At 44.2% G+C, this 14,827-nt stretch overlaps 1 protein-coding gene across 2 annotated transcripts in view; it reads left to right on the top strand.

Annotated features, from left to right (window-relative positions):
• The window catches only part of LOC143284075 (DNA-binding protein SMUBP-2-like), a 41,204-nt gene extending 26,608 nt beyond the window's left edge, over nt 1-14,596 (top strand). Inside the window, exons 15-18 of one of the 2 annotated variants that reach the window (XM_076590705.1) lie at nt 918-1,056; nt 4,664-4,871; nt 9,609-9,832; nt 12,171-14,596. In XM_076590705.1, coding sequence (XP_076446820.1) covers nt 918-1,056; nt 4,664-4,871; nt 9,609-9,832; nt 12,171-12,560 — 961 coding nt within the window. In that variant the 3' untranslated portion in view covers nt 12,561-14,596. Of the gene's footprint in view, nt 1-917; nt 1,057-4,663; nt 4,872-9,605; nt 9,833-12,170 lie in introns of both variants that reach the window. The other variant, XM_076590704.1, reaches the window with a different exon arrangement.
• The last annotated feature ends 231 nt before the right edge of the window (nt 14,597-14,827 follow it).

Below are 14,827 nucleotides of genomic sequence, written 5' to 3' on the forward strand. Positions count from 1 at the left end.
TGGGATCCTGTACAGTTTTCTTCTTTGAGGAGTGGTTAAATGATGCTCACTTTCTGGCAAAAAGTGTGTGCAGCCAGTGTAATGAGCAGCTCTCTTAACCAGACGTGCTTTGTTGCAGAAGCATTTCAATTTTCTGCATTAAAAATTCACAGCTATAAACCCCTGAATATCTGCAAATTTTTATCTGTTTTTTTCAGTGCATTTTTCAGGCTGTCCGTAGTGTACATGTGCCTGAAACAGCCATTTGTGTGTTCAGTGAGAAATCAGTGACAGACCACTTGCGCCTTGCATATATATATATATATATATAATGATAAAATGAAGAATGACTGCTGAGTCTATAAAAACACCAAATGGAGAAAGTTTATAATAACTGTGGGTTGTAAAATAAGACTCACTTTTGATAAATGGTGTCCAACGTTTCAGATCATAGGTCTGTCTTCAGGGACTGTGTTAGTTGGAAATGACGGTAGAGGTAAGAGAAAAGCTTAAGAAGATTGTGAGTATTAATCAGTATAAGGAGGCGAGGCTGAACAGAGAAGTGAGTAGAGATTTTTTTTTTTTTTTTCACCCACTGATTTCCCTTTCCCCATCACCTGCCTTCCCATTTTTCTCCCGCCCCCTCTGAGTCTCCTCTCATTTCTCTGTTCATCCCCGCCTTCTTTTATATACCAGAGAGAAAAATAAAAATGAACAAACTAGTTGCAACACTCTGCAAAACAGGCAAATTATTCAGTGCAGAAATAACCAGTTACAAAAGTGTGAGTCATGTGATGGTTTTTGCGGTGAGTCAGAGAGAGCGAGCACATCGGGATATATTTTACTTCTGTTAAAAAGCACTGTCATCTTTTTTCTCAGACAGAGCCATTCCACCATGTTTTTAAATAATGTCTAAATTCACCTTCTATCCCTTCCAGAGACAAACAGCTGATGCCGACAGAGGAGAAACAAGAAATATATGAGAAGATGCTTGGGGACTTTGTGGCTGACACAGCTCAAACCTCCATCACTTTTCCTTCCACCCTTACATCCCATGACCGCATGGTTATTCATGAGGTGAGAGCATTATAGATCATGGTAAAATGTTACTTCTTTTTACAGCATGGTTATTCTGTAGGTGAGAGTGTTACAGATCATGGTAAAATGTTACATCTTTTTACTGCATAGTTATTCATGAGGTGAGAGCATTACAGATCATGGTAGAGCATTATCTCTTTTTTTCCACATGGTTATTCTATAGGTGAGAGCATTACAGATCATGGTAAAATGTTACATCTTTTTACCGCATGGTTATTCATGAGGTGAGAGCATTATAGGTCATGGTAAAATGTTACATCTTTTTACCGCATGGTTATTCATGAGGTGAGAGCATTACAGATCATGGTAAAAATGTTATATCTTTTTACTACATGGTTATTCTATAGGTCAGAGTATTACAGATCATGGTAAAATGTTACATCTTTTTACTGCATGCTTATTCTATAGGTCAAGAGTATTATAGATCATGGTAAAATGTTACATCTTTTTACTGCATAGTTATTCATGAGGTGAGAGCATTACAGATCATGGTAAAATGTTACATCTTTTTACCGCATGGTTATCCATGAGGTGAGAGCATTATAGGTCATGGTAAAATGTTACATCTTTTTACCGCATGGTTATCCATGAGGTGAGAGCATTATAGGTCATGGTAAAATGTTACATCTTTTTACCGCATGGTTATCCATGAGGTGAGAGCATTACAGATCATGGTAAAATGTTATCTCTTTTTTTCCACCTGGTTATTCTATAGATGAGACCATTACAGATCATGGTAAAACGTTACCTCTTTTCCTTCCATCTGTGTGTAGGTCTGTGTGTTCCTGTTGTCTTTGTAGTTGCTGCGGACATTTAATGATGCAAGTTTTATGACAGTTAACTCACTCAGTACGGCCAGCCCTCTTTTCTCCTCTACACAGACCCCTCGGATGTCCAGTGGGTGTCTGAATGACCCAACCGTTAGCTTCTGTCGTCAGAATTGTGGTATTCTTTGTCAACATTCACCTCTTCAGTATAAGAGCCTTCCGCTTGCAATATTTTGATGGTGGTAATTGGGGTGAAACGCTGTTAACGTCGTCTCTTTCGCCGTTCGTATGGAGAGAGTTAAAGGAATGAGTGAAACAAAACAAAATCTAATGCCCCTTAACAAACATCGCCCCACCCTCCCCCCCAAAAGAAAGTTTAAATGCACACACACTAAAGTCAGGGTGTTAGACACAACCAGCAGCAATCATTTATATGTACCTGTTACTTGAATTCTCCTTCTGTGGTAAAGTTGGTATCATTCTGTAATTCTTCAATGTATCCATAAAAGCTCACACACATGGGCAAAATTGAAAGGGTCAGCACACAGTTGGTAAAAATAGATGAGAATTTTAGTTGAAGACTTACTTCCCTTTGACCAACAGTGTCTTTTTTCTGCAATATCATGAACTTCTTTCACATTTATTCAGAAACATTTGTATACATGCTTCACATGGAGCAGAAGAATCAAACATTAATACTTTATAAAAATTCAAATGCTTTTACGAGTAATGCCGGTGTCATGCTCTAGAAAAAGAGTGGACTAGAAACCCCTACCCATCCCTGTTCTCATACCCAGTCAGGCACAGAAAGTGACTAATGCAACAGAGGGACTTAAATATAAATCACCAATATCTACATTCCCAGCAGCAAAAAAGAAGATAATGAGTGGATAGATAAATAATAAACACAAACACAGAACTTGAAATCAGTCCTCCATTGAAAACTGTTTTGAAGAATGTACTTTTGTGCACTTGAGACATTTATTAAAAAAAAAAAAAAAAAAAGTATATATATATATATATATATATATATATATATATAAAAGCAAATTGATGCACAACCCAAGGGAAAAACAAAGACTTGGATGTTGAAGACAAGAAAAGGATGATGACGATGAAACCTGGGGAACAAAAGCAAACGATGATGATGATGTGGGTGGGCAGGAAGACTGCAGCAGACAGTCCAGACCACAGAAGTCAGTCCAAGATAGACAAGACAGACAAGGACAATGGCTATGGAAGCAGGACGCAGCAACACTGCATAAAATCTATTACCCTCTTGGCATGATTACCCCTGCTGCTCCCCCTACCGCTCAATGAACATACAAGACAAAGTGATAAACAAAAGATTTAACCAAAATAAAGCAGGATGTGAGAATCTGCACATAAAAAAATCTTGATATATAATTCTGTTCGACTCTCCTGCCCCCCCTTCACACTCAACTAGTGAAGAAAGACCATGTGTACAAGATGTGTGAAAGAAGTAGTGGAGAATGGGGCAGTTTGGAAATCGTTTATCAATGATAATTCAGCCCTGTGAAAATGTAAATAACCACAACAATAATAGTGAAAGGGTTCACAAGGAAAATGTCAACTCATCTCATTATGACTGAAATTCTTTCATCATATAGAATGAATTGCATTGTCATCATACTTTTCAAAGTTATGTTTAAAACATTTATATCACAAGAGAGGAAAAACATAGCAAGCCTGACTTCTTGTTCCATCTTCTTCTTCTTCTGCGTTCGTGGGCTGCAACTCCCACGTTCACTCGTATGTACATGAGTGGGCTTTTACGTGTATGACCATTTTTACTCCGCCATGTAGGCAGCCATACTCCGTTTTCGGGAGTGTGCATGCTGGGTATGTTCTTGTTTCCATAATCCACCGAACGCTGACATGGATTACAGGATCTTTAATGTGCGTATTTGATCTTCTGCTTGCGTATACACACGAAGGGGGGTTCAGGCACTAGCAGGTCTGCACATATGTTGACCTGGGAGATCGGAAAAATCTCCACCCTTTACCCACCAGGCGCCGTTACCGAGATTCGAATCCGGGACCCTCAGATTGAAAGTCCAACGCTTTAACCACTCGGCTATTGCGCCCGTCAGTCTTGTTCCATCATTAGCCCCCTCCTCCCAATGAACGAGATCGACCATCACCATCTCTCTTTCCTATTTACAGAACAGGACAAATAGACAGAGAAACAATACTTACCACAACCAGCTAACAAGGACAAACTACAAGGGATAAGTTCAACTATTCCAACAGTGAAACTCACCTTCCAAGCAGGTACCACAACCCTGACGCTGGACGCAGACAAGACATGTCTAACAGAGTACTCCTCCCCTCATAGCTAGACCACAGAGAATACACTGGTAACCTGGAATCATGGCTACTCAAAGCAAAAGCAATCCTCACACAAAGGTGCTGACTGGACAAAAAGCCTCTAACTAAATCAGCCACAACCTTCATCATGAAAGTCATGGGTGCAAAGCCTGGAAAATTGTCACTGACAGGACAGAGACTTGAACCTCTGCTCAGCAGTGACACCAGCACAGAATCAAGACTCCATATAAGACCAAGAGCTACACACTTACTGGAGAATCCACTGGGGTGGGTAAGTGAGGAAAGGAACGCAGAAAACATTAACTATACCTGAGACTGGCATGAGTTGTGACAACCAGGCTGAAAGAGAGAACATTACAAAATTTGGACAGCTCTCTGCAGGGAGAATGCATCGCCACAGTACAGCGCCAACCATGATAATCATTTTCCACGGTGATGTGGATGTTGCCGTGACTGGTGCTGTGCAGGTGTCGGAGAAGTTGGGTCTGTTGCACATGAGTCAGGGAGAAGGAAAAGACCGGCACCTGGTGGTGTCTAAACCAGGAGCCACGGTGCCGGAGCCGCACAGCGCCCCTGGTGACCCTGACACCACTGCAGCGAGGGAGGCTGGCGCTGGTCAGGGCACACTGACAGAGGGATCTGATGGTGCCAGGTCTGACCTGCGTGATGACCAAGGTGAGTATTGGTAGCTGGTTTTTGCTCATTAATGTTCAGGTTATATTTTTACCCAGCAGTTTGAAAATGAATGAATAAATGTATTTATTTATGTATGAATGAATGCATCTATGTATGTCTGTATAGATGTCTGTATGTATGTATCTATGTATTTTTTAAATTGTATTAATTTTAAAAAATCATTTAGTTAGTTGGTTAGTTAACCGCGGTCAACGGGCATCTCCAAACGCGGTCGAACAACAATAGAGAAGAAAAGGCCGGCACCTGCCTCACAATTAGGTGCAAAAGGACTAAAGGTAGCATGCTGGAACATCCGAACCATGCGTGACTCTGCAGACAGCAACCACCCAGAAAGGCGTTCCGCTCTAGTCGCACACGAACTTCAGAGACTGAACATTGACATTGCTGCCGTCAGCGAAGTCCGCTTTGCAGGGAAAGGCAGCCTCCAGGAACACGGCGCTGGGTACACCCTCTACTGGTCAGGCAAGCCAGAGACCGAGAGACGCCTTTATGGCGTAGGCTTTATGGTCAGGAGCACCATTGCCTCCAAGCTTGAAAACCTGCCAACAGGACACTCAGACCGAATTATGTCCATGCGCCTCCCACTACGGAACAAACAGCATGCCACTCTGTTCAGCGTGTACGCTCCAACCCTCCAAGCGGACCCCACAGAAAAGGTCAAGTTTTACACTGATCTGCGCAACCTCATTCAGAACACCCCTGCTGACGACAAGGTCATCATCCTTGGCGACTTCAATGCCAGAGTTGGCCAAGATTCAGAAGCCTGGAAAGGAGTCCTTGGCAAGCATGGCGTTGGTAATTGCAACGACAATGGGCGCCTTCTTCTCGAGTTCTGTGCAGAGCAGCAGTTTACCATCACCAACACCATTTTCCAGCAGAAGGACAGCCTGAAGACAACGTGGATGCATCCTCGGTCCAAACATTGGCACCTCATTGATTACATCCTGATGCGCCAGAGAGACGTACGAGACGTCCTACACACCCGAGTGATGCCCAGCGCGGAGTGTCATACTGACCACCGCCTCGTCCGCAGCAAGCTCAGGCTCCACTTCAAGCCCAAACCAAAGAAAGGAGGAGCTCCTAGGAAGAAATTCCAGGTCGGCAACTTTCAGTCAGCTGAAGTGAAAGCTGAATTCCAGGCGAAGCTTCAGGACAAACTTGAAGACCCCAGTTGCCCCACAGACCCCTCTCCAGAAGCACTATGGGCACAGCTGAAATCAGCCATCCTGCAGTCCTCTGAAGAAGTCCTAGGGTTCTCGTCGAAAAAGAACAAGGACTGGTTTGACGAAAACAACCAGGAGATCCAAGAATTGCTGGCGAAGAAGAGATCAGCCCACCAGGCTCACCTTGCACAACCGTCTTGTCCAGTGAAGAAAGCAACCTTCCGGCTCATATGCAGCAACCTCCAGCGCAAGCTTCGTGAGATTCAAAATGGGTGGTGGACCAACCTGGCAGAGAGGGCTCAGCTTTGTGCAGACACTGGTGACTACCGGGGCTTATACGAAGCCTTGAAGGCGGTGTACGGTCCCTCATACCAGGTCCAGAGTCCTTTGCGCAGCGCAGACGGCCAGGCGCTCTTCACAGACAAGACGTCGATCCTGAACAGGTGGTCGGAACATTTCCAGGCCCTCTTCAGCGCCAACCGCACGGTTCAAGACTCGGCAATTCTCCGCATCCCACAACAACCAGTGAAATTACAACTGGACGAGCTACCAACCCTAGAAGAGACTGTCAAGGCCATTAAACAGCTGAAATGTGGCAAGGCAGCAGGGGTTGACGGAATTCCGCCGGAGGCGTGGAAGAATGGAGGCCCAACACTACACTCCAAACTCCACAACCTCTTTGTCTGCTGCTGGGAGCAAGGCAAACTACCACAGGACCTCCGTGACGCAGTCATCATCACCCTGTATAAAAACAAGGGAGAAAAGTCGGACTGCTCCAACTACAGGGGGATAACTCTGCTCTCCATCGCAGGCAAGATCCTCGCCAGAGTCCTCCTAAATCGGCTGGTGCCTACTATCGCCGAAGAACATCTCCCAGAGAGTCAGTGTGGCTTTAGAGCCAACAGAGGCACCACTGACATGGTCTTCGTTCTCAGACAGCTACAAGAAAAATGTCGGGAACAGAACAAAGGACTGTATGCGACATTCGTCGATCTCACGAAAGCTTTCGACACCGTGAGCAGAAAAGGTCTGTGGGAGATCATGAAACGTCTAGGATGCCCCCCAAAATTCCTCAGCATGGTCATCCAACTACATGAGGAACAGCGTGGACAGGTCAGACACAGCAACGACCTTTCGGAGCCCTTCCCAATTGGAAATGGAGTGAAACAAGGTTGTGTCCTCGCGCCGACCCTCTTCACGATCTTCTTCAGCATGATGCTCCAACAGGCCACTGAAGATCTTGGCGACGACGACGGTATCTTCATCAGATACCGCACTGATGGCAGCCTATTCAACCTGAGGCGGCTACAGGCCCACACCAAGACACTGGAGCAACTCATCAGAGAGCTTCTGTTTGCCGACGATGCTGCCCTCGTCGCCCATACAGAAGCGGCCCTGCAGCGTATAACGTCCTGCTTCGCAGAGGCTGCGAAGTCAGTCTGAAAAAGACGGAAGTTCTCCACCAGCCTGCCCCACAGGAAGAATTCCACGCTCCTCACATCAACATCGGTGAGACAGAGCTGAAGTCGGTCCACCAGTTCAGCTACCTAGGCTGCACCATCTCGTCTGATGCCAAGATCGACAAGGAGATCGACAACAGACTTGCAAAGGCAAACAGCGCATTCGGCAGGCTGTACAAGAGAGTGTGGAACAACAAACACCTGAAGAAAGACACAAAGATCAGCGTGTACAGAGCTGTTGTACTGCCCACCCTGTTGTATGGCTCCGAAACCTGGGTCACCTACCGGCACCACATACGACTGCTTGATCGCTTCCACCAGCGCTGCCTTCGCACCATCCTCAGCATCCACTGGAGTGACTACATCACAAATGTCGAGGTCCTGGAGCAGGCAAAGACTATCAGCATCGAGGCAGTGCTGCTAAAGACCCAGCTACGTTGGGCAGGGCACGTGTCCAGGATGGAGGACCACCGCCTGCCCAAGATCGCGCTGTATGGCGAACTGTCCACTGGCCACCGTGACAGAGGAGCACCCAAGAAGAGATACAAAGACTCCTTGAAGAAAGCTCTCGGTGCCTGTCACATTGACCATCGCCAGTGGTCCGCAGTAGCCGCTGATCGAGAGACCTGGCGACGCACCATCCACCAAGCTGTCTCCTCCTTCGAAAACAACCGCAGGGCCAGCCTTGAGGACAAACGCAGAAGGAGGAAGAACCACGACGCTGCAGCCGCGAACCCAGACCAGACTTTCCCTTGCAACCGCTGCGGCCGACTCTGCTTTTCCCGCATTGGCCTTGTCAGCCATGAGCGTGCCTGCATCAGACGTGGACAACGCCCTTCCTAGATCTTCGTCAGCGAAGCCAGGCCATGACTAGTTAACTAGTTAGTTAGTTACTTAGTATATTCATTTTATTTGATTTTATTGAAGCAGTGCATTGGTTTCACTTATCTATCTTCAGTTCTGCATTTTTGAACTGGTTTCTTACTGTTCTCGGAAAAAGAAAAAAAAAAAAAGGATGGCCTCAGTAAAGATGATACTAATTAGACCAGCCACAATGGTGAGCTTTGCAGACTGCCAGCTGGGAGGATGTGGATTCAAACCTCTTTAGAAACACGACTGAATGATTTTTTGGTCCATGGCCCACTCTTAGAGCAGAGTATACTGTCGGCTCAAATAGAAAGACTGGGACCACAAAGTTCAGTGTTATCTATTTCACAAATGAATCACAAGGAACATCGCTCAGATTTCGTAAGCAATACTGCAGGTGTGTGTATCTCTTAGTTCTGGTTTTGCCAGGATACTGATAATATAAAAGGAAGTGTGGAGTAATCTTTTTAAATGAACCTCTACAACAGTATCATTCTCATCAGTCTAATGAAAGAAAGAAACAAAAGAAAGAAAGAAAAGTCCCAAATTGAGTGTGTCCTCATGATGACCTCAATTTTAATTCTTCCTTCCACTCCCATGCTTGCCGAGAGTCTCCTGTCAAAGTCTTAGTGTTTGAAGGTTCAGGGATAGTGTTAGAGGTGGTGTCCACCCCAGGGAAGATACTCATAAGTTACAAAGATTTTTATTCCAGGAATCAAGAGAGTGACACTGAAAAATGGACAAGAACCAGACATCACATCTCACTGACAATAAGGTTCTTAGATATTATCACATTACTGTGTATTTTTGTCTCTGGATGAGGTTGATTACAATCATCATAGAACTTTGTGGTTGAGAGTCTCTGATAGTCATAACAAAGTATTATCGAAACAAACGCTGTGGCAAAATCAAGCGTTGGACTTCTGATCCAGTGTTTAGAAATGATCAGGGTTCAAGGCCCCATTTTGCCATAGTTCTGTGTCCTTGGGAAATGAACTTTACTCCAGTTTTCTTCACTCCACCCAGATGTGAATGGGTACCTGCCTTTAGTCAGGGAAGGTTGAAAAGGCAGAAGAGGAGGATTGGGCCCATGTTTTTGTGCGAAACCCAACACAGTGGATATGAATTCACTTCCCCGAAGGCCGTAAAAGGCTATGGGATGGTTAACCCTTAAGAACTACAGGACGTATCATGAAAATTAGACAACACGTCTGAACTTTCAGCAGTAGCAGAAGATGCAGAAGAGTCAGCGGTGAAGGTAACGAAGACGGGAGAGGAGAAACCAGGAAAACCACAAAGCTGCTGCAGACTGTGTGGCCGTGACGTCATTCCCAGCAACCTCCTCCTCCACGAGGCTCACTGCAGCAAGAAAGACCGCCAGCCCTCACGCCCCTCTTCTGCTGCTGTAAAGAAAGAGAAGAAAGAGAAGAAGAAGAAAACTCCAACTCAGGTTTGTGCTGTGTGTGTAAAGTGTGTGAGGGAGTGAATGATCTGAAGAAGTGGAAGGGAACTTGCAGAAGAGAGATGGGGAAAAAAGTGGTTCAAAGTGATTGAGGAACATGGAACCCTCCTGACTTTCATTTTCATGTATTTGTGCCCTTGCTTTTGTGTTGAACAGTTTTACCCCTTTAATGCTTATTGAAAAGTGTCCAGAACAGAGATAGAGAGAGAGAGTGTGTGTGTGTGTGTATGTGTGTGTGAAGAATTTTGCATCTGATATGGTCGGAGGTGTGTGTGTGTGTGTGTGTGTGTGTGTGTGTGAAGAATTTGGTATCTACTATCTGATATGGTCAGAGGTATAATCTATTATTGTAAATTGAAATTTTATGTTAAATACATTGCAATGATTAGAATTCAGTCCAGCTGGTTCAAGCTCACCCTGTTTCTGTTGTTGTCTGGCTGCTCTGAATGTGAAAACAAAATTGAGTGCCCCCTCTGGGTTTGTTTTTTTGTTTTTTTCCTGCATGCAAGTATTTGTGTTGTATTATCTAACTTCTAAGTGGATAGTTTAACAAAAGTTTGCCAGGGACAACTCTCTTGTTACTGTGTGTTCTTTTACTTGTATGAAGTGCGTGCTGCACATGGGATGCTGGTTTTAAACTAAAGTCTCTTCCAAAAGACTGGCTTACAGACCACTGCTCAAGGTCTAGTGAAGGGGGGGAGATAAATCCAGGTGTGTGGAGGAATCGGACCCATGGAGACCAGATTTGTTATTGGGTGCATTGCCACTACGCCATTGTTCTGTTGTGTGTGTGTACAATGGAGTCCGTCTTTCACTGATGTGGGGAACGTTATATATCTAATATGGTTTTTGTCAGCAAATTTCATTTCTTATTCAGTAAAAAATGTAACCTGGCTTATGTACGCAAATTTCAAAAAACATTCCTGACCAATGCTTTTCTACTTTTTTGCATTTTCTCAACACATACCACCAGCAAGCTTGTGTTGTCCCTCGAAATTTATGTTGACCAGGCTGTGAATCTGAGAAAGAGATAGAAAGAATATTCCCATGAATGTGAGAAAGAGATAGAAAGAACATTTCCTGTGAATGTGACTGTGAGAAAGAGATAGAATACTTCCGGTTAATGTGAGAAAGAGAATATTTCCCATGAATGTGAGAAAGGGATGGAAAGAATAGTACATTTGAATGTGAGAAAGAGATAGATAGAATACTTCCCATGAATGTGAGAAAGAGATAGAATACTTCCTGTGAATGTGAGAAAGAGATGGAATGAATGCTTCCCGTATATGTGAGAAAAAGATAGAATACTTCCTGTGAATGTGAGAAAGAGATGGAATGAATGCTTCCCGTATATGTGAGAAAAAGATAGAATACTTCCCGTGAATGTGAGAAAGAGATGGAATGAATACTTCCCGTGAATGTGAGAAAGAGATGGAATGAATACTTCCCGTGAATGTGAGAAAGAGATGGAATGAATACTTCCCGTGAATGTGAGAAAAAGATGGAATGAATACTTCCTGTGAATGTGAGAAAGAGATGGAATGAATACTTCCTGTGAATGTGAGAAAGAGATAGAATGAATACTTCCCGTGAATGTGAGAAAGAGATAGAATACTTCCGGTGAATGTGAGATCAAGATTGAATACTTCCCGTGAATGTAAGAAAGATGGAATGAATACTTCCTGTCAATGTAAGAAAGAGATGGAATGAATACTTCCCATGAATGTGAGAAAGAGATGGAAAGAATACTTCCCGTGAATGTGAGAAAGAGAATACTTCCCATGACTGTGACTGAGTGTAAGAAAGAATACTTCCCGTGAATGTGAGAAAGAGATGGAAAGAATACTTCCTGTGAATGTGAGAAAGAGAATACTTCCCATGACTGTGACTGAGTGTGAGAAAGAATACTTCCCGTGAATGTGAGAAAGAGATAGAAAGAATACTTCCCATGAATGTGAGAAAGAGAATACTTCCCATGACTGTGACTGAGTGTGAGAAAGAATACTTCCCGTGAATGTGAAAGATATAGAAAGAATAGTACCCATGGATATGAGAAAGAGATAGAAAGAATTGTACCCATGAATGTGAGAAAGAGAAAGATTTTTTTTTTTTAATTTTTATTATTATTTTTTAAGATAGAAAGAATACTTCTTGTGAATGTGAGAAAGAGACAAGAACAGTACCCGTGAATGTGAGAAAGAGACAGAGAGAATAGTAACTGTGAATGTGAGAGACAGACAGAAAGAATAGTTCCTGTGAACGTGAGAAAGAGCAGAATGCATGTATTAAACGGTTTGCTTCTAACTACCGTTGCTTGAACACACAGCTGGACCAGGCAGCAGAGGTGCTAGGGAAGGTAGCGGACGACGACTTTGACGCCCTGATCGCCTCGGTGACGGCGCTGGACAGCCAGTGCAGCTTCAAGAAGTGCAGGGTGCTCACCAACACCCTGGGCCGCAACTGCCAGCACTGTACACGTCGCTTCTGCCTGCAGCACCTCATGCCAGAAGTGCACGGCTGTGGGGAGGCAGCCAAGGTCCACGCTCGGCAGACCATCTCCCGGGAAGGGGTGCTGCACCGCGGCAGTGGCGTGCCCAGCAAGAAACCGTCTGCTGACAAGCGAGCGCTGCTGGAGAGGAAGCTGAACAAGAAGCTGTCAGAAATGAATGACCAGCGCAGTCGGAAAGACCCCAAGAAAGATGGAGGCCAGAATTGATGCCTTTCGTTCTTTAGTTTGAAGTCTTTTCACTGTTTAGTGATACTAGATGGGAAGAACTGGTCATCTCTGTGCAACTGCTGAGCGCTGAATGTGTTTTTGTTGTTGTGTGGTGTACCTTTCCAAGGTCTGCAACAGTCATGGAGGTCAGAACTGATGTTGTGTCTGAACAACTGCTTGGAGCTGAATGTGTGTAGTTCCTTCCCAAGATCATCTACAGCCAGTCGGCTTTTTGTGTCATTCTGCTGCCTGGGGAGGCGGTTGGTTTGGCAGCTACTGCTTGTGGTAGTGAACGGCTGGCACATCCACTGTCTGCTGTTGGTACCTATGTCCCTGTGTCTCCTGATGGAGAGGGCAGGGTCTTGTTCTCCTGCAACACCACATCTGCCATGCTTGCAGGTTTTGTACAGTGTTTTTTCTGTAAAACAGTGACTGCAGCCTGTGGAAGAGACTGCATGTTTCATGTCCAGTGTGACCATTCTGTTTCTTGATGAAGGTGGAGAAATGAAACAAAATGAGAGAAGCAAATATATATATGCTTTCTTTCACACCCATCCCTGGAGAGCAGATGGAAGGTGGGGACTCTTGTTCTGCCTTTCTTCCTTCCAGGTCACCAGGATGCCTTCGCCTTCGCCAATGTATTTGGGTGCTGTTATCCTCCTGTACCAGTGTGAGGTCGCCACTTCTATAATCATCATCTTCTATGTCGTCTCCTCTCCTCTTTTATTTTTGTTACATCGTTGAGGTGAAGCCCCACCTTCACCACCACTTGACGTTGCTGTTTACACACTCTCACCGTCTTCATCTTTGAGTTATTGTCGCTTCACCTCTTGAGGGATGCAGTGAGTCATAAAAACAGAAACATGAACAGTTATTCTCACCAAGAAGAGACACTTTCCCATGGAGGTTGACAGGCACAGACACACAAAGACATTGTCTGGAGGCACACATGTGTGTGACATTGAAGGGGAAAGGTGGTCCTGCTGTTGCTGAAGCAGAGGCAGCATCCCCAAAGTGATAAAGGTGATACACACAAAGTGATCTGGAAGTCAACAATAATTGAATCAGGAAACAAAGAAGAGGAGAGGAACAAGGCAGAAGATGGTGATGAGAGAAGCTGTGACCTGGCTTGGTTGAAAGATGGGAAGAACGCACTTTTTTTTGTTTTTTCAGCCTGCAAGTGTATTTATTTCTGTATCAAAGTGGACTTTTCTTCTCTTTTTTTTTATGCAGAATTTGAACCCTTTTGTTGCCATGTGTTCTTTTATGTGTGCTAAGAGCATGCTACATATTGGACCTTGCTTATAGTCTCATCCAAAATCACTAACGTCCAGACCACCACTTAGGTCTTGTGCAGGGGAAGAAAAAACTGGTGAATGAAAGATTTGAACCTGTGAAATCAGATATCTGAACCTGTGTACTGAGATACTCATATCTGAACCTGTGTACTCAGATCCGAACCTGTGTACTCAGATCAGATCCGAACCTGTGTTCTCAGATCTCAACCTGTGTGCTCAGATCCTCTCGCTTCCTATGCAGATGCATTACCACTAGGCCACTAGGCCACCACTCCATATGGTTGTACACCACAAGCAGTAGCTGCCAAACCCACCACCTCCCCAGGCAAATCTTGCAGCAGATCCTCACAACATAACAGGACTGTGTGATACGGCAAATGTTTTGAGAACAAACGTAGGTGTTCAAAAGAATTATATTCCTGCATGAATGGTTTGAGAATAACAACTGTGCATGCTGAGAGTACATGCGGTGTTTACGAATGTTTGTTGCAGCTGTTTTTGATTGTTGTGTGCATTTGAGTTATGCATTGTATTTTCTGTCACATTTGAAAAAGAATGCAAATAAACTATGAAAGAAAACGCTTTGTCTGTTTAATTGTGTAAACCTTTTTACAAGAGATACTGTTAACTAGTTGGCCCAGTCGGCAGACATATCATAGGGAGGGTTGAGAAAGGAGGGTGCGGGTGATCGTAGGCTTACTGACGATTAAAATGCCCATCAGTCCCACCTCACAATAATGCCATGAGCCCGTGACGTTATCCAACCCCCCCCCCCCCCCAAAAAAAAACAACAAAAACAACCACACACACACACACAAAAACAACAACAAAAAACAAACAAAACAAAAAACCCTACACGAACGTGATTACTAAACATTTATGATGATTGATTCTTATTGCCCTGTCGATACAACATTGGGATGATGGTAGAGGGCTACATAGTCATAGTCAAATAGTGTGTGTCGTTCT

Source organism: Babylonia areolata, chromosome 7 (assembly GCF_041734735.1).
Source record: "Babylonia areolata isolate BAREFJ2019XMU chromosome 7, ASM4173473v1, whole genome shotgun sequence".
Classification (NCBI taxonomy): Eukaryota; Metazoa; Mollusca; class Gastropoda; order Neogastropoda; family Buccinidae; genus Babylonia; species Babylonia areolata.